Source organism: Toxoplasma gondii, chromosome V, assembly GCF_000006565.2.
Source record: "Toxoplasma gondii ME49 chromosome V, whole genome shotgun sequence".
NCBI classification, from domain to species: domain Eukaryota; phylum Apicomplexa; class Conoidasida; order Eucoccidiorida; family Sarcocystidae; genus Toxoplasma; species Toxoplasma gondii.
In genome coordinates, this window is record NC_031472.1 from 978563 (window position 1) to 996678 (window position 18116).

Consider the following 18116-nt stretch of genomic DNA (forward strand, 5'->3'; position numbering starts at 1 on the left):
CTTCGGTGTAGTGAACTGCAGACGTTGAAGGCTAGCACATGGAAACAGTGCTTCTGTTTCCCTCGCTACACACTCTCTGTGTGCTCTGAATTTCTAGCGTAATTTCGGTCTTCTGTTAACTAGCTCCACTGCCTGTCGTCGACCAACGCTGAAATCTCCAACGTTTTCTGAACAACTGGGCAAGAAGCGTCGGCAGGCACGCGGCCCGGCAAACCTTGCCCTCTTCAATTTCGAAAGCACTCATTGTTTCACTGAAACTCGCTTTGACTTCCGTGGAGAAACTCGAAAAGCTGAGCAGGCGGAAATCGGAGGAAACACGAGTGACCCGCTGAGATTCTTTCCTCACTGTCTCGTTTTCTTCGTTCGCAGGCGCAAGGGCAAAAGGGGGGGTGTTGCAGCTAAAAAGTCTCGGTGCCTTGTGGCGGGGGCTGATTGGCGGGCTGCGTGAGCACAGGTTTCCGTTTTCTTTCCATGTTTTTCTGTCGGGCTGTCTCTTGTGTGTGTCCTTTGTTATCGTAAGAAGATTCATCGAAAAGGCTCCGAGGAGGCGCACGGTGTCGCTCAAGGGAAAGCTGCCTGTTGGCCTGTATAAACCGTGCAACTCTTCCCGACGAAAGTACACACATGCGGTGTCGGAGCGCGGGAGACGGTTTTTGCAATGTTTCGATTTTTTTGCCCCGTCTATGTAATGAATCGTCTCTCTCTTTTGCTGGTCTTTTCCCAGCTTTTCTCGCTGCTTATCTTCCATCTCAGACGCAGCGCGTCTTCCCTGGTAACCGACAGCGTGTGGAACGCGAGGTCACTCTCTCGCGCCTTCCCTTGCCGTTCCTTTCCGCTCCTCACGAGTTCGACAGCTTGAGCTCTGGCCAACGCTTCTTCCTTTCCGCGTCTTCGCTCTCTACACTGTTCGTTCTCTCTTCTCGGCCGTACGGGAAACCTTCGGCTTGCGTCAACTGACCGCCGGAGAGGGGCGTCGCCGCAGTTTCCACCGGCTGTACATACACCCGGCCGATCTGCAGCTCTCTGTCGTGGTCGGCAAACCTCTGCATGACGCCTCTACGTTTTCTGTTCGCGAGGGTACGCGCACCTAGAAAAGCCCCGGCGAAAAATTATGCGCCTTTCTTTCCGTTCTTTCTTCCGGCTTCCCTCGTCTCGATCTCCCTCCTGCAGACGACACGCATGTTTTGCCGTCGCACCACGCGGACGGCCCCGAGTGATGCCAGAGGCCGTATAGGGGAGACAGGAAGGTGAAGTTTCTCTTTCTCTAGTCTCCCCAGTGCCTCTGCATCTCAAGTTTCAAGGAGGAAACGACGGACTTCTCTTTCCACCTCAGGATCTTCGAAAGGAACGAAGTCCGAACTGGACGGACTGTTCGTCGCCACGTACCCTTCACCTGTCTCTGCAGTCTGGTTGCTCCCTTCTCATCCTCCAACATGTCGTCGGGTGAGAAGGAAGCGATGTCGAGAGAGCTTTGTTCCTCTCTCTGTTTGCCTCCGCTTTGTCCTTGCAAGTGACGTCTCGCCTGAGAAACTGCGAGTTTGTGATCTCGCTCGTGACTCGGGTGACGCAGTGCTCTCAGTGAAGCAGCCACCGTTCAAAAGGGATTCGCAAGTTCTTGATTCAACTGTCCTTCTCTCAAGAACACGACTCTCAGGTCGCCTCCAGGAATAGAGAAAGCATCGCCTGCTTGTTTCCGCGTTGTTGAGCCATTAGTGCGTCTCCTTGTTCACCTTTCTTCCCTACTCTGGTGGATCGCCGAGGGGGTCGATCCTGTTCAGCTTTACCCACTCTTGTTATCTTCAGCTTCTGAGGATTCTGTGGAGATCTCTCCGCGGTGTCGAGGTTCATAGTGCTGCATACATCTGGTGTTGATTTTACCCTACTTTCCTGTGTTGCTTGAATGCAATGCGTTTGGCGGGTGCGACGTTTCCAATTGTTCTTTTTGCGTTGTCTACACATTTTCCCTCGTGGAGTTGACCAACCAAAACCGTCAACTCTCAGCCAGGAATTGCGGTTTTTCTGCTTTTTCAGGACTGTGGCAGATCTTCAAACGGAAGGGCAAGGACGGCGGCGAGGCGGAGACGAAGGCCACGAAGGCCCACGTAAGCTTGCTCGTCTGCGTTTTTTTCTGCTTCAGCTGTCTCCTGCTCGTCAGTGCTTCTTTTTCCTTTTGTCTTTCTCTTTCCCTCGTTCTGGCGCTCTCCTGCACCTGCGTCGGCGTTTTCGGCTCTTTCTTTCTCTTGTTGTCTTGAAGCTGCTGCTTCGCTCGCCGCAGAGTGGTGTGGCTGATGCAACGAGACGTCTAGGAGGTTTTGGAGCGCCCTCAACTTCCCCCCGTCGCGAGTTGACGTACACCCGCTCGGTTACAACACGACCGGCGAAGTTTCCTCTCGAAGCGTCTAGCCTTCCGGCGCCTTTTGAAGTGTCTTTATTTGCGTTAAAGTCTCCTTCGTTTGCGCGACAGTCTGTCGTTCCCTCATCACAACGTGTCTGTGGAGACGCTGGAATCGTTTTCCGGGACGCCACCCGTTCTGACATTTGATGACGCTCCGCTCACACCGGACAGCGTAGCGGACGATGAGGCAGAGCCCAGCTGTCTTCTTGTGAGCACCATGGAACGAGACAGGCCGGCACTGTGGCGGGGATTTCTCCAGGAAGCCTGTCAACCGTTTTCAGGTCCCCCAGGTACTCTGGCGACGGATATTTCAGTGGAGCGCAAACAGACGAGTTGTGTGTTATGCTCAGATGGGTGAGGAAAATAAAATGTACTACAACGAAAAACTGAAACGATGGGTCGTCAGAGGAGAAGAGCACCTGGTCGAGCAAGAGCAACTGCCGCCTCCCCCCCCCACAGCAGCTGCTCTGCAGAAGCCCGGAAACTCAGACGCAGGCGCGGCGCTTCCCTCCGCGGGACCTCGCAGCTTCGCTAGGTGAGGCAGGAGCCTGGTGTTTTCTTCTCGTTGGCTCTTCTTGATACTTTTCGAAAAAAAACGCAGCGACAGGCAGTGGAAACTCTGCCTCGACCTTCGCCTGCTTGTGTAGAGTCGTGGAGATCACGTGAGGTGAGCTCGTTCGCCGCGACAGATTTGTGTCGCGCGACGCTGCGCTCGTCCCCAGCGTTCTTCGTCGAACTCGCCAATCTCATGAATAACAGCGAGATAAAGTGGAGAGCCGGAGCCACGATTCTGCGCTCCACCTCAGTGTCGCAGGGTCACCTGCAAATATACGCATGTATGCACATGTGTACTCGCACACATACATCCCTACACAAATGTATAATATATATATATATATATATATATTCATATTTATATGTATAGGTATGTATATTCATATATACAAATATTTCTGTAGACGTATTTGTACGTGTAGAGGGTAGTTTGTGTCCTGAGGCTTGGTTGCGATCCTCATGGGAGTCTCTGGAGATAGAGAGACACGTTGTGACATGTTGGAACCGGATTCGCTTCTGTTCCTTTGTGTTGCGCGTCCGCTAGGGGTCGAACCGCGAGGAGTCTGTACACGGCAACTCCCGGTTTGAGTGTGCGGCCGGCAGCGACGTCAACAGCAGCTTCTCTGCCGAAGCCGGCCTTCGTTCTGCCGCCGTTCGCAGCATCGAGACTCGCTGTTTGTCCTCCTTCGCTTAGCCAGGAAGCCCAGGCTTCCTCTCTGCCGCCTGGCACTTCAGAGGAGGACAGGGCAAACGCCCCGCCAGGATCCAGAGACAACGTCGGCGAACGGCTGGGCTTCGACGCAGCAGCGAAGGTCTGCGGAGATGCTGGCTCGACAGCAAAGACCGGTCAAGACAGCAGCCTGGGCGAGAGTGTCCTAAAGGGTGAGAATCTTTCGGAACAACAGACCCCGGATCCCTCACTCCCAGTCTTCTCCTCCTCTCCAGTGTCTGCGAGCGCTGGATTGTCTCAGGCGGCAGCTGCAGGAGGCGCCCGGAGCAGGAACCACAGTGGCCTCGACTTCGAGGGAGGAGGATCTTCAGATGGAGTCCATCTTGGAGGATCGACTGTCTCGCGTGAGCCTCGATCTCCCTGTCTTTCTGAAAGGAAAAGGACTCAGCCTTCTTGTTGCGAAGGACAGAGTGACGGGCAAGGCATCCACGTCGAAGGAAGTGGATCTTCGCCGTGTGTGGCGCCGGAGACGTCGATTGCCTCTCCCTTCGGTCTCCCGGGAGACCCGGCGTCCGTCTCTCTTTCTCCGCCTCTCCCTCAGTCTCTGTCGACGCCGGGACCTGCGCAGGCTCCTGCCGCGGCACTGATGCCGTCTTCTCCCCGTCTGAATGCCGACGCGTTTCCTGCTGATGGTGATCTTTCCTTCCCGACCGCCTTCGTTGCCTCGCAGCCAGCTGACGGGGCTGGTCAGGCGTCTTCGCGAGAGGAGACGTTCTCTCTGCATGCGTCTGGACGCCCGCGGGGCGGTCTGTCTGTCGCACTGGAGAGCAGCAGCGGGGACGAAGAGGAGACGAGCAGCGTGACGCTGGACGACTCGAGCGAAGGGTCCCTGAGCTGGAGAGACACCTGGCGTCCTGCTGAGGAGGCAGTGGGTTACACGCACCGAAGAGTCTCCGGTGGCGAGACAGCAGATGCAGCCTCTCCACAGTTCGCCAGACGAGAGCTCGTCAGAGATCGACAGCAGCGAACTCGCGGGGACGCAGCTCTCGAACGCCCGGACTGCAGCCGCGGCAGGCGAGCCGGGTCTCCAGAAGCCGCAGGCATCCTGCAGACTCCCGCGTACGCTGCAGCTTTAAAGGAGTGGATGGAGGAACCCAGTTGCCCGAGAGAAGTCGACCTTGGGCACACACCGGAAGGCGAACAGACTCAACCGGATGGCGAAGGACGCCCTGAAGAATCCCGAAGCGTCGACGCGGGACTCGCCGGCGCACGGTCCGAAGCGAAGGTGTCTGGACACCCTGGTGAGGTGTCTGGACACCCGAATGAGGAAATGTCGCAGTGGACGGAGGCGGCGATTCCGGAGACTGAATCGAACCGTATTTCGTCTCCTCTTCATGCGCCAGTTCCAGCCGAATTGGCTGGCGGCCAGGGGTCCCAGCAGGTTCCTCCACCCGAGCCTCTGTGCAGTCAGCCGGTCCAGTGTCTCGACACCCCGGAAGTCATTGAGGAAGACCTCGTTCTCCAGGATCCTTGGAGCCCCGACCGCGTCGGGCCGCGTGAGGGGGGGAACGCGACGCGGGAGTCGGAGTTCCCCGAGGACTTCCGGGGCGTTTCTGAGCCTTTCAGCCCGTCTCCTGTCGAGGCAAGCTTGTCTGTGGCGGGTGCCGGTCTTTCTCAGATCGCACCGTCTGCTTCGTCGTGTGCATCCGTCGCTTCTTTGGCACCTTCAGCTGCGTCGCCTCCCTCGCATTTCTACTCCACCGAGCTCGGTACCGAGGCGTCCCCGAAGCCGACTTCCCTTGGAGAAGAACCGGCTTTCCAGGGAACGGCTTTTCACGACGACCGCGGAACGCGATTCGGAGAAAGTCCTGTCGCGCGCGCGCCTGCAGTCGCTCTGCCGGCCGTGTCGATCCTCGGTCGACTTGACGGCTTTCGCGACGAGCCAAGTCCACTGGGTACGCACCGCACGCAGATTTTCCATCTTGCAGACGCCGACGACGCGGGTGTGGGTGCGTCGAGCGTCCTTTCTCCAGGGGGTTTCGCTCTCGAGCCTCAGGACGAAGCCGGAGAGCAGAGCCGTCTTCGGGTGGAGGCGCAGGCCGCGCAGGGCGAGTTTGCGGGACAGTTGGGCTCCAGTCCTCCGGCGAACGCCCAGAGCAGCTGGGGAGACGAGAACGGGGAGGCGAAACCGCCGGCGCTGGACGGCGTCGATTGGTTCTACCGCAGCGACGCGGCGGGAGAGAAGCACATGCAGGAGCAGGCTCTCGCGCAGGCGCAGCGGGCGGCGTTTTCGAGCGATTTCGAGGTAGCTGAGAGTGCAAGTGTCTTCTGTGAAGATGCAGGGCTCCAGAGAGAGGGCGTCATCGCGGCGTTCTCGGCGTCTGTCGAAGAGCTCGAACGAACCAGTGGAACTGCGCTGGAGCAGCTGCAGGAGCAGCGGCGCTTGCGTCTCGAGCTGGAGCGTAAGAACACCCTGCTTCAGCGTCAACTGCATGCAGTCTTGGTTCTGCTCTCCCGCTTTTCGCTCTCGGGACAAGACCGGAGACGCCTCCTCCACCTCCTGCAGCCCGCTGCGTCGCCCAAGAGCGAGCTCATGCATGCGACATTGAATCCCAGCCAACGCGAGGAGACGCGCGAGGACCCAGAAGACGCTGGAGACCGGCACCTCGAGGGCGCCGTCGCCGCGTGGACGGAGGCCAAAGGCGAGAAGGCGGTGAATTGCCTGGAATCCGAGGTGGCGGCGCTCGCAGGCTGGTCGAACGGGAGAGGCGAGGACAGAGACTGGATGGTCACAAAGGACGTTTTAGACGAGGAGGGGAGACACCAAGCGGGGCGGTGCCTCTCGCAGCACACCATCGATGCAGCTCAGCTTTCGGGAGATGAAGAAGACGCAGATTTCGACGCAGACCTCGTCGAGGCCGACGAGGTCAGGGAAGCGTTCAACACGGTAGGCGAAAGACAGGGGAACGGACTGCAGTCTTCGTCGTGAATTCGTGACGAATCGTCATTCGGGGAGTCAAACCGAGAAACTTGTAAACGAATCCGAGAGTCACAAGGTTCATCTGCTAAGCAGTGAGGTTATGGAACAGCATTCATATGTTTCCATGTACGACGTCTTTCTGGGGTGTGGGGATGCACTTCGAGTTTTATTTCTGGTTTAGATTGTCGAGGTCTTCGCCGCATCCAAGAGGTAGTGTGTTTTTCGTGAGAAAGAGAGACGGAGAAAAACAAGGTTGTTTCCAGAGTCTCACACTCGAGACGCGAGTGGGCCGTGGTCCTGAAAAAATGCGAAAATGGGCAAAGGATTTTTGCAAGAAAGTTGAGCTATCGTGCCTCCCCTCACCCTCTCGCGCGATCCTCTGTGCTTCCCGAGTTGACGAGCCTCAAAGGAGAGACATCGCGGGTCATAGGTGGTGTTGATTTGGACTCAGCGATCCTCTTAGCGATCTTTTTCGTTTCGCCTGCTCACGAGTCCTCTCGCTGAGATCAAGAGCTGACATTCTACGTTCTCATCTCAGTGGTTTGCAGTAGAACCCCAGAGACATTTTCATGAATGTGTGATCATGCGCTGCAAGGAGCGCGACTCACGGTGCTTCGCGTGCATTCACTCTTCTATTTTTTCTCGCGCATTTTTCAGCTTTGAAAACTGCCCCCCAGTTCGGTGACTGTCGCCTCCAGTTTCGCCCTGTCTGGCGACATTTTCGCCATCGTTGTGTTTGTATCTCAGGCCCTTCGCTTTTTTGCACAGGCTCGTTCCGTACACATGTGTCTTCTACTATTTGTATTTATATGTATATATGTATTTACATATATATATATATATATGTATCGGTGTGTAACTATCGTCTCTCTCTCTCTTTTTGTCTATATCTATATGTATCTATGTCTCTCTCTGTATCTGTCGCTGAGTTTTTCCACTCAGGTTTCTCTGTCGTGTGTTTCTCCCGGTTTCACTGCCTCCTTTTCTGGGTCCGGGCCTGTGGTTCTCTTTATGGCATCTCTGTGTGTGAACTCGTCGCGAACTCCGCGGCTGTATCTAGTCGTGAGGTACCGTTCCGCTTTCGTGAACGCCGTCGTCTCTCTTACGGTCTCTCTGCAGCGGTGCTCGTTTCCCGGTGTGCCTTTCGCAGTTGACGCAGCTGCTCGCGAGCCAGTTGGAGATGCAAAGCGCGAGTCGCGCGGAGTTGGAGGTTTGCCAAGCCGAGGCCGAGGGGTATCTTCTTTTGGTCGAAGAGCAGCAGAAGCAGGTGATAGAGCCTCTCTGTCGCCGCGTCGCCGAGCTGCAGCGAGAGCACGCAGAAGAGAAGAGACAGACGACGCAGCTCAGGCAGGCACAGGAAGAGCTGCTGCGTCGGTACGAAGGCGCCGCTGTCGCAACGGAGGACCTCTGCATGGAGGTCGCTCGGTCGCGGGCAGAATTGGCCACAAAAGCCTCCCTGGTCGCGCGTCTCGAGGCGGAAGTTCAGGAGCAGCAGACGAGGGTGCGCGACTTCAGAGACGCGCTGGACGCGAAAGAGAGGGAGTTGGAGAACGCGGCGGGGGCTTTGCGCGGACTGCATGTGCAGCTGGACAGTGAGCGAAACCAAAGGATGCAGAGTGAGGAGGAGCAGAGGCGGCGCGAGAGGGAAGCTGCAGAGCACCACGAGGCCGTGACGAAGGCCCTTGCCCGCGAGAAGGACTCAGAGGCGTTGAGCAGGCAGCAGGAGACGCAGGAGCTCCGTGCAGAGATAGAGAAGGTGCAGGCGAGGTTGGAGCGCGTCCATGGAGAGCTCGAGGGCGCGAGAGAGTCTCTCCGAAGCGCGCGAGAGGAAGCGGAGCATCACGCTGCGGAGAAGGCGAGTCTGAAGGAGAAGGAAATGCACCTTCAGGAGGAATGGAACCGGCATGTTACGAGTCTCACCGACGAGCTGGAGGCGGTTCGCGCGATGCATGCGTCGGAGAAGGCGCAGCTCAGTGAGGCCCACCACGCGACGGAGCATGCGTTTGCGACTTTCCGACAAGATGCGGCCAGACGCGAGGAAGAAAGAGAACAAGAAATTCAACAGCTGAGGGACGCGATGAAAAAGGTCGAGGAAGACCAGCGAGGGTCTCTCCAACCAGAGAAGGCCAAGCAACTCGAGCTCGAAGTGAGTGCTTGACAAAACAGACGGAAAAGGCCTTTTTCACCGATTGAGTTACAGATTGATTTACAGCAATGCACTCACAGGTTTACGAATTTAGTTCCAGATCGATTTACAGCCTTACTTACCTTTATCATATACAGTTTTGTAACGATTTGATTGGGCATACCGTGGTGTTCGAGGGTTCGAGGACTCCTCGTGTTTTCAGTGGCGTAAATCAAATCGAACAAACAGAGGCCGTGCAGTTCCTAAAGGACTGAGTAGGCCTCCAGTTACCTGGTACAGACAACGAAGTCTGTTCGTTGCATTGACAGAAACGCCGAGAGACGGACAATCTCACGGCAGAAGGGAACTGGCAGTCTCAGAAATGATGTCTCTTCCTATCTTGCCCGTTTAAGATCTCCATCGACCTCCCCTTTCGAGATGCAGGGAATCTCTGCTTTCCTGTCACTTACTCTTGTGTGGGGTCTTGCCCCTCTTCTTTTTTCATCTTTGCTAAGGGGAAAAGACATTAGTCGAGCATTTACAGCCGTTGTTCGTCGTGAAGGGGATTTGTTCGTTCGTCTCCGTGGATGCCGTAGCGGATGTCCCTGTCCGCTGTCTTCTCTGTGTTCTTTTAGTTCAACCTTGGCCTTTCTTCACTGTTTCACTCTCGGCCAAAGAAAGCGTCTTTCTGTGCCTCATCGCGCTTGAATCTGCTCCTCTTTCTCTCAACCTCCGCATGTTCCACTCCTCCTCTTTGGTCTCGAGTGTGTTGGCGACGCGCTGCGTCTCGTCTCGTGGACTCTCACCATTTTCGAGGCTGCCCTAATTTCTGTTTGCATGCAGCTCGACGCAGCGCGGGCGGAGACAGACAGTCTGCGCAGAGAGGCCCTCGAACTCCGTGACGCAGCCGAGTGCCTCCGCATGCAGTTGGAGACGGCGCGCGCGGACCAGCAACAGGCGGCAGGTCGGTGGTCGTCGCTCTGATCAAAACACTGTCTGGGGCTCCACGCAACTTCAGAGTCGACACCCGTTTTCCAACACCATACTGCCGCACCTCAATATATATATATATATATACCTATATACCTCCATATATATATATATATATATACCTATATACCTCCATATATATATATATATATAATGTGTAAGTTTATACGTGTGGGTAGGTGTCTGTATATTTGGGCAGAAACGCATGTTTTTTTGTGAAGCGCAAACATGCAGGCTAATCTACACATGGAGAGGCTGTCTGTTACTGGACCTCTGTACAAGTCTTGGTTTACTCGACCTAGCGACTTCTGTGCATCCCCCATCACTCTGTTGTTGCGTCCGCGGTCACCCTTTCCATCTTTCCTTAAATGTGCGTTTGTTTATATATGGTTATGCATGTGTCAGCTTATATATATATATATATTTATATATTTATATATATTTATATATTTATGTGGACATGAAGAGGGTTGTGGCTTTCATCGGTCGGTTGGTTTTTTTCGAGAGGTTTCGTTTTTTTCGAGTGTGTTTAACTTTCTTTCTGTGCTTGTTCGTTGTTCACGCTTCGCCGATGTTCCTTTGCATGTTTTTAGCTGCATTTGAAGACCGTCTGCGTAGAGCGGTCGACGAGGAGAAAGAGGCCTACTTCGCTGAACGTCGTCGAGTGGAGGCGACGCATGCAGAGGCCTTGACGAGCCTGCGGGCAGAGCTCAGTCGCGAACAAGCAGACAGAGCTGCCCACGAGAAGCTGGCGGAAGAGCTGAAGGCATGTAAGTGCGCTCTCGCACGAGAACGTGGAGAGAAGGAAGAAGCGGCGCGAGCTTGGCAAGAAGAGTTGACTCTGGCGACGAGGAGACAGGAGGAGCAGGAGGAAGAGATGAAGAACAAGCAAGCGGAGATCGATGTGTTGAACGCGATGCAAGACGAGCTTCAGGAGCAGCTCGAAGAGCTGCGGAGTCGGTGTTCTCAGCTGAGTGCGAAGGAAGAGGAGGCGCCTCGCGGGAGGGACGACGAGATGGCCTACATGCAACGCCAGCTAGCGGAGACAGTGGAGGAGAAAGGTCGCCTGGCCAGCGAGTTGGCGACGGTGCGCGAGGTCTACGCACAGCAGAGCGAGGAGCAGAAGAAGCAGCTGGAAGACCTGGCTTTGTCTCTGCAGGCAAGCGAGAGAGAGGTCGCCGACCTTCAGAGGAGGCTGGAGGCAGTCACTCTGGACGTCGAGAGACAGCAGCAGGAGGCGAAGGCCGAGCACCTGCGTGCCCTGGAAGTGAAGCAGTCCGAGTGCATGCGGAAGGCCGGAGAAGCCGCGAACGCCTCCGAGAGAGCGGAGGCGACGCAGCGCCTCCTCGAGGCTGTTCAGACACAACTTGAGGAAAAAGAGAAGGCTCGAGTCGCAGTGGAGCGTGAGCTCGAAGCCCTGCGGGAGGCGGTGGTCGAGAAAGAGAACGCGTTGGCGGCGGCCTCCACGAAGAACGAAGAACTCGCACAAGTCACAGCTGAGCTTGCTGCGCAGGAAGAACATGCTGCGGCTCTCCGCAGAGAGCTCGAGGCCCAGGCGCAGCAGTTTGCCGCGAGTGAAGCAACGCTGCAGGCAGCTCTCAGTGAGGCAGAGAAGAAGAGTCTTGCATGCGAGGCGCGCATGCGAGAAGAGCTGCAGAACCACGTCGCCGCCGCCTCGCGGATCAAAGCGGAAGAAGAGAGCCGCATGCAGTTCGTTCTCGAGCAGGAGAAGAAGAAGGTCGCTGCGGAGGAGGCGGAGAAGCTCAGGAAAACGTTTGAGCGACTCTGGGATGAGGAAAGCGCAAAGATGCTCCAGGCGTACGAAGCGGTCGCGCGGCAACTTGCGGAAGCCCAGCGTGCGATGCATGCAAAGGGCGAGGAGCTCGAAGAAGTGAAGAAGAGGGAAGCCGAGGCGAGACGCGCCGCGCTCGACGCCACCCAAGAAGCTTCAGAAGTCCAGGAACTGAGAGAGAAACTCGCGGCGAGAGATGCAGAGGTACAAACGAACAGGAGTCAAAAGACTTCGTCACTCCACGTCGGCTGCGTTCACCGTGCACTCAACTCGCTAGTCTCCGCCGTTGAAGGCCGACAGCAGAGGTGGACGGACAGGCCAGGGAACGCTGAAGCTGCTGAGAATGTCGATGTTTTACTTTCGAGGCGTCTTGTACGGCTTCGTGTGACCAGTCCTGTTAGCAGCGAGAGCAAGGAAGACTCCAGCGCAAGGAAGACTCCAGCGCAAGGAGGGGAGGCGAAACTGGAAGAGAAGTACTGACCGATGGCAAAGGATGTTAAGAGGCCGCACATGCAGAGGAGGAAGCGGGGCTGTGAGAGCTGCATGCGAAAAGAGAGAATTGGTGAAGCACTGACAACAGATAAAAAGTCGAGACAGAGCAGGAAGGAGACGACAAAGCGAGGGAGACTGTCGGGCAGCGCTGCGACTCTTCAGAGTTCTGGAGAGCCCGGAGGAGGGGAAAACGTTGTTCTTAGCGTTTTGAAGTTTTTCTCTCGACCATGAACGTGACAGCTTCTATGAAACGCGCGTCGAAAACAAGCGCAATCGCCTTCGTGCTTGCCATGTGTCTGCCCTTCCCTTGTTTTGAACAGCTTTCTGAACTCCGATCAGCTAACAAGGAACAGACTGAGGAGCTGGCGACCGTGAGAGCAAATCAGACGCGTCTCGCGGAGGAGGCGGCAAGGCAACGAGAGGCTCTCGAGAAGCAGCGAGACACTCTGGAGAAGGAGAGGGAGGTACTGCGAGGTCAAGTGGAAGACGCCAAAGACCGCGAAAGAGAACGGGCGAGGCAGACGGAGGAGCAAGAATCGTGCTTGAGAAGAGCTCTTGCGGAGCGAGAAGACGAGGCGCGACAGAAGACCTTGCGCCTGCAAGTTCTGGAGGAGGAACTGGAGACGGAGAAGCACAGAAATGCGTCGGCAGAGAAAAGACGAGGAGAAGAAATCCGGCAGCTGCAGAGCGCAGTCCACGAACTGAAGGTGAGGAATCGATGGGTGACGGCGAGATAACATCTCGAAGAAGATGCACACCGTGGATGTGAACAGAGAGGAGCGGTGAGTGTCGGGAAGCATGCAGTGAATTGTCGAAGAGGCCGCGAAACTGTCGGAAGTTTTGTGAAGATTCCAGTTCAAACCGACTCGGTCCTGTCCGGCATGCATTTTTGAGTGGGTGATTTTGACAACTCTTTTTCAATTCCTTAAACCATCAGACAGTTGCAGAGCAACGAAACTCGACAAGAGGCATGGGAGCGTCACGAGAGATGTTGAGAAGAGGGATCCACCTCAGGATGGCGCTCGCGTGAGAGATCAACTGCAAGAGGCAGCTGAACGTCTGGACGCATGCAGTCGTTTCTTTCGCGAATGCTTCGCGTTTTTTCAGCTGTGCAGCGTGCAGGTGAAAGTCTCACGGAATGGGGAACAAGAAGACTGATGCATGGAGTGTTGCATTCGACAGAGTGCGTTTAAACAGGCGTCTTTCGTGATCCCAGGTGATATCAGGCAGGCAAAGTTTCGCGGGGAAGTGAACGTCTAACATTCGCAACCAGGCAAAGTCGACTGCTTTGTCGTTCGTGTAGGAGAGAGAAAAGGAGGAGAAGAAGCGAGTGGAGACCGAGACTGCAGAATTTTCAGGAAGGCTGCGAGCAGCAGAAGAAGAAGCTGAACGCAGGCAAAGGCGCACCGAGGAATTGCTTGCAGTAAGATGCTTTTCCATTTGCTTCGTTTTCCTCCTCTTCCGCATTCTTGTCTCCAGACGGGATTCTATGTCTTCAAGCCTACATGGATACAGAGAGATTCGCGCGTTATGTATGGCGTTCTACTACGCTTATGGATTCGAATACATATGCATATACATGCATATACGTGTAAATATACATATGCATGAATACACATATGCCTACATAGGCAGACATATACCTATACCAATATTATATGTGTTTCACAGGAGAATTACCAAAGTTCAACCATATGTGAGGTTTCTGTTTGGGAGTTGTTCAACTCATGTTGGAGGAGTGTAGAACCTTTCTCTTACTTGATGAGTCGCTTCCTTCTTTATGTGAGAGTATCTTTCGCCAGCGAGGGACTTCTGGTCGTAGTGGTTTTTCCCCTCGCGTCGGTCTTTGGGAAAGGTTCTGTTCAGACGATTCTCTGGAGAGAAGGAATTCCGAACTGACACAGGGACTTCGAGTCGTCTGCAAAAGAAAGCGACTCGCGTAGTTCCTGGACTCCGGCGGCATTGACGGCGATATGTATCTACCTCTTTCCATCTCTTTAATAAGTCGAATGAACGGAGATCGATATATCTGCGTTCTTCGTATCCGATAGAAGGCGACCGATATCCCCGTCGTGTGTCTGATAACGAGAGAGATGGATGACACACCTAAATCCTAAGTCGCGCTCTGTCACCGGTTTTCTGTCTCCGTTGTTGGTGGGGTGGCAGGAGCTGGACGAGGCCCGCCGAGTCCCCCCCACTGTCGAGGGCGTCAAGAAACAGGCGCAGCTCATCGCAAAACAAAACGAGGAACTTCGAATGGTAAGCGTTCGGCAGGTCAAGGGCCTGCAACGAGTTCCACTGCTTCAAGAGACTGAAGCCAGGAGCCTGATGTCTGGAGTGCTCTTGTCTCGACTGCCGCACACTGAGATGGTGGAGGTTGGAAGCAGACTGTCACTTGGTTTTCCTCACTCAGCTCGCGAATGTCCTCGCTTCCTCCTCCTCTTTGTTTTGAGACGCGTTTAGACTCGCTCTATGCTGCGAACCTCTTTTGCCGAAGAAAACGGTGTCGGCAAAGAACGCTGATGCGCAGATCCAGTTGACGAATCGCCGGAGGCGCATCTGAGTGTCGATGTCCGTTCGTCTCTGTTTTCTCTGTCAAGAACTGATTCCGGTGTGCTCACACGTCGCCTTGTCTTCACGACGTCCATGCGTCTCTGCTCGTCCCTGTGCCTGTTCTGCGAAACATGCGCATGCAGCTTGTCGGTTTTCTTGTCCCTCTGTGTCTGCCTGGTCTTTTTGGAGACTTTTGACCTAGGCCCTGTGTTGCCAGTGCCTCACTTTAAAAGTGGAAAATTCGCTTCACAGATGATCCGCGACCTCGAACAGCTTGGCCAGAGACACTGCAGGATCTGCGACGACGGCGGAGCGGACGAGAGAGTTGCCGTTCTTCGGTTGTGCAGATGTCGAGAAAAGGCAGGAAGATATCCATGTCGACAGGCGTTTGGACGCTTCACAGAAAGAACTCGTTTTCTGCGTTTTCTGCTGCGTGTGATGCCTCAGCGTACAGCCACCTTGTCGACAACAAGTGACTTTCTCTCTCGCCGTCTGCAGTTCTTCGAGGATGCTCTGGTCAGTTCTCCACACAGCAAATGTTTGCCGCATCGCGAGCTGTTCTGGGTTGCGTAGACCAAAAGGCGACCATGTCTCTATGTGCCTAAACACACCAGGAGCAGCACCTATAAGATCTACAAATAGATGCATTTCTACATGGTCTCATCTATCAATATCAATGAGTATTTGTATACATGAGTATTGTATACATGTACGTCTTTTGTTGTAGATGTGATAAGGATCGCTCGTGTGTATGTGTGTATGTTTTTACAGCAGGACTGTGTCGAGTGAAGCAGAGTGTCGCACATGCATGCGTTGCCTGATGTTCATCTGTTTTTCTCGGAACGTGTCGAGATTGGTTCGCGTGGGTTCTGCTTCTCTGGAAGCAAAGTCGCCGTCGCCGTTTCCTTCTGTGGATGGCGCTTTGTATGCAAGTGCGTGAGTTTAAGGACTTTTACACCTTTTCTCTCTGCTTCTTCAGGACAGTCTAGGTCCCTCCGGAAGGGCCATTGTGTTGGAGGCAGATCGCTGTGTACAGCCTCCGGAGCCAGTGGATGCTGAGGCGATTCCAGACGAAGTTCTCGCCTCTGCGGCTTCGCCTCTGAACGAGCAGACACGCGGAAGATTTCTCTCTTCTCACGCCGTGACTGAGTTCAGAAACACAACTCTGAATGGATCGTCTCCGGCAGCTGGAGGTGACGCCTTGAACATCTGTCTTCCAGTTGAGAAGCTGCAGATGTCTCCGTTTCCAGCTGACGGCTCCCAAAACGTTTCTGATGGAACTCGAATGCCACCGAAACCTCCCGCTTTCATGCAGGCCTTTCTCCCTGCCTCTCGCAGTGGCGCCGGCGCGTCGGGAGGGCCTTTGCAGGGTGTGGGGGCGGGGGAAAATGGAAATTAAAAACAGGGAGGGCTCCCGGGCAGCGGGTGTCACTCGAATGAGCTCGGATGGATAGACAGCTTCGTTTTTTTCCAAGGTGGAATAACAGAGGTGGTTAGCGGAGCGCCTCACGTCCACTTGGAAACGACTCTTCAACCTTTCACAGAAAACGGGTCTTTCTCATGTTTTTTCGTTTTCCTCTCGTCCAGTGACGGGGGAGACTTTCCTGAAAGAACGTCGACAATTCGATCTATGTTGTTCCACGGAAACGGTCAATCCCCGGTCTCTGCATTTTTTTTAAAAGTGTAGACACTTCCTTGTTCCTGTTTCCGTCGATGCACTGGCCGATGCCCCTGTTCGTTCCTCACATCGAAGAACAGCTGCAGTTTTCAAATTACAATGCAAAGTCAAAAGGCTACACGCCGTGAAATTCGAGGATTGCTGGCGTCCATCTGCGCATCTGAGTGGGTCCTCGGGGCGAGATTCTCGGTATTCAGAGGATACTCTGGTCTTAGTTCGCCTACGTTCGTGTTTGAGCCGTCAACACTGAAGCTTTGGCTAGGATTTGTTTTCGAGTAGCCTTCGTCTGCAGAAACCATGGTTAGGTCTACGAGGAAGGCACTCCCCTGTGAAGGGTGTGTCGGATTCCAGACGGTCGAAAAAGTCGACAGAGGAAATCCTCGTCTTTCCGATTAGTCCCGCGAACTTCTCCCATTTGCCATCATCGATACACACCGGTTACTCGGCAGCGTGGCATTTGCAGGAAATACCTTTGTGGTTCTTCTGCAGTCACCGTTGGCTTGCGGGTCGACCGGAGAGGGTGACGCATGCTTCTTAAACAGGGGAACGAGACACCCGTTTTAGGGGGACAAAGCTGCTACTCCATTCGAGCTCGTCGACAGGGGTGGACGCTGCCCTACTGGTGAGCAAAGTTGACAGAAGAAGTGGAGTTTGCTGTGAAAGGCTTGCCAAATTGCGAGTTAGCTGATTCTCTCGAAGCATTTGGACTGTCTTTCCGCAGAAAGGGTGTGAGAACGCTGGCTGCCTCTCGATTCTCACTTTTTCACACCCAGACACAACTGCCAAGCAGTCCCGTCGTGTGCTTGGCTACGATTCAGGACACCTCTCTCCCCCGTTTTTTTCAGTGGTTTCTGAAAACAATCCCGTTGTCAAAGAAATTAACAAACACACGAATACGAAAGACACTGCCGTCGCATGTAAAATCCAAGCATCCTCCCGTGGTGCGATGCCCATAAATAACGCGACGTTCATCGCCAGGAAATGCATAGGATGCTCCTAAAGTCAGCGCAAGTGCCTCCAGACCTACGCTCACCTGTGTCAACTTCCTTTCGGGAGGGCTGCGCTAAAAGAGTACCCTGAGATTCGAGACAAAGCTCTCACGTGAGTGGGCTTCCCTGTCGAAGCAATCTGCTGGTGTTAATATTCAGTGCTGCATCACACAGAAGGTAACTCGACCTCTGTGATCGGACGCTCGTCGTTGCTCGTGTGACATTTTGATAGTGCACCAGGAATTTAGTGTGGCAGTCGTCCTACACAACGATGGAGTCATGCGACTGCGGACGTTCGTAGATTTGCAAAACGTCTTTGTACGGTGCTACTACCTATTCACGGACATAAATGTAAATATATAGAGAGGGAGACAGATAGGCATACAAATAACAGAGAGGTGTCGTTGTATACATTTTTAAACGGTAATATCTGCTTATCAATCCACAGGTCGATCTGGCCGATCCGTTTATATATGAAGGGCGTAGTCGGTTTACTCATCAGAGGCACACGAAGGGCGAGTTGCCTGTAGCTGTGTCCTCTTGTCACAGTGTGCAGCGACAGGCGAACTGGAGATTCACCATTGACAGGAAAAGAATTGCTGGCTTTCAAGTGAGAGATGCACGCGCCGCAAATCGATCACTGTCAATACTTGGCTGCTTTGTCGCGTTTTGAGCTCACTCTTCGGGACCGTACAGCGAATTGCTCCCGTGTTTCCACGAGCGCTGTGGCGAGACGTTCTTTCATGAGGAAGACAAACGAATTTAAAACTTTTCTTGGCCCGCGAATGCCGCAAATTGGTGTCGTGACTGTCTTGCCGACCAGAGAGCAGAGACGTCCCCCTGTCTGCTGTGTTGTCTTGCCGCGGCAAGCAGGCGCGGAGATCCTTGTCTGGGGGC

General features: G+C 54.4%; 1 protein-coding gene across 1 annotated transcript; it reads left to right on the top strand.

The window, feature by feature from the left end:
* Positions 1 to 678: 678 nt before the first annotated feature.
* On the top strand, positions 679 to 17098 carry TGME49_213392 (surface antigen repeat-containing protein). Its single transcript, XM_018779601.1, has 12 exons — positions 679 to 1443; positions 2032 to 2102; positions 2746 to 2930; positions 3495 to 6567; positions 7751 to 8746; positions 9569 to 9689; positions 10309 to 11711; positions 12320 to 12706; positions 13303 to 13422; positions 14166 to 14258; positions 15000 to 15068; positions 15532 to 17098. The coding sequence occupies exons 1-12, from the start codon at positions 1434 to 1436 to the stop codon at positions 15949 to 15951; spliced, it is 6948 nt and encodes a 2315-aa protein (XP_018637885.1). The 5' UTR covers positions 679 to 1433; the 3' UTR covers positions 15952 to 17098.
* Positions 17099 to 18116: the final 1018 nt, after the last annotated feature.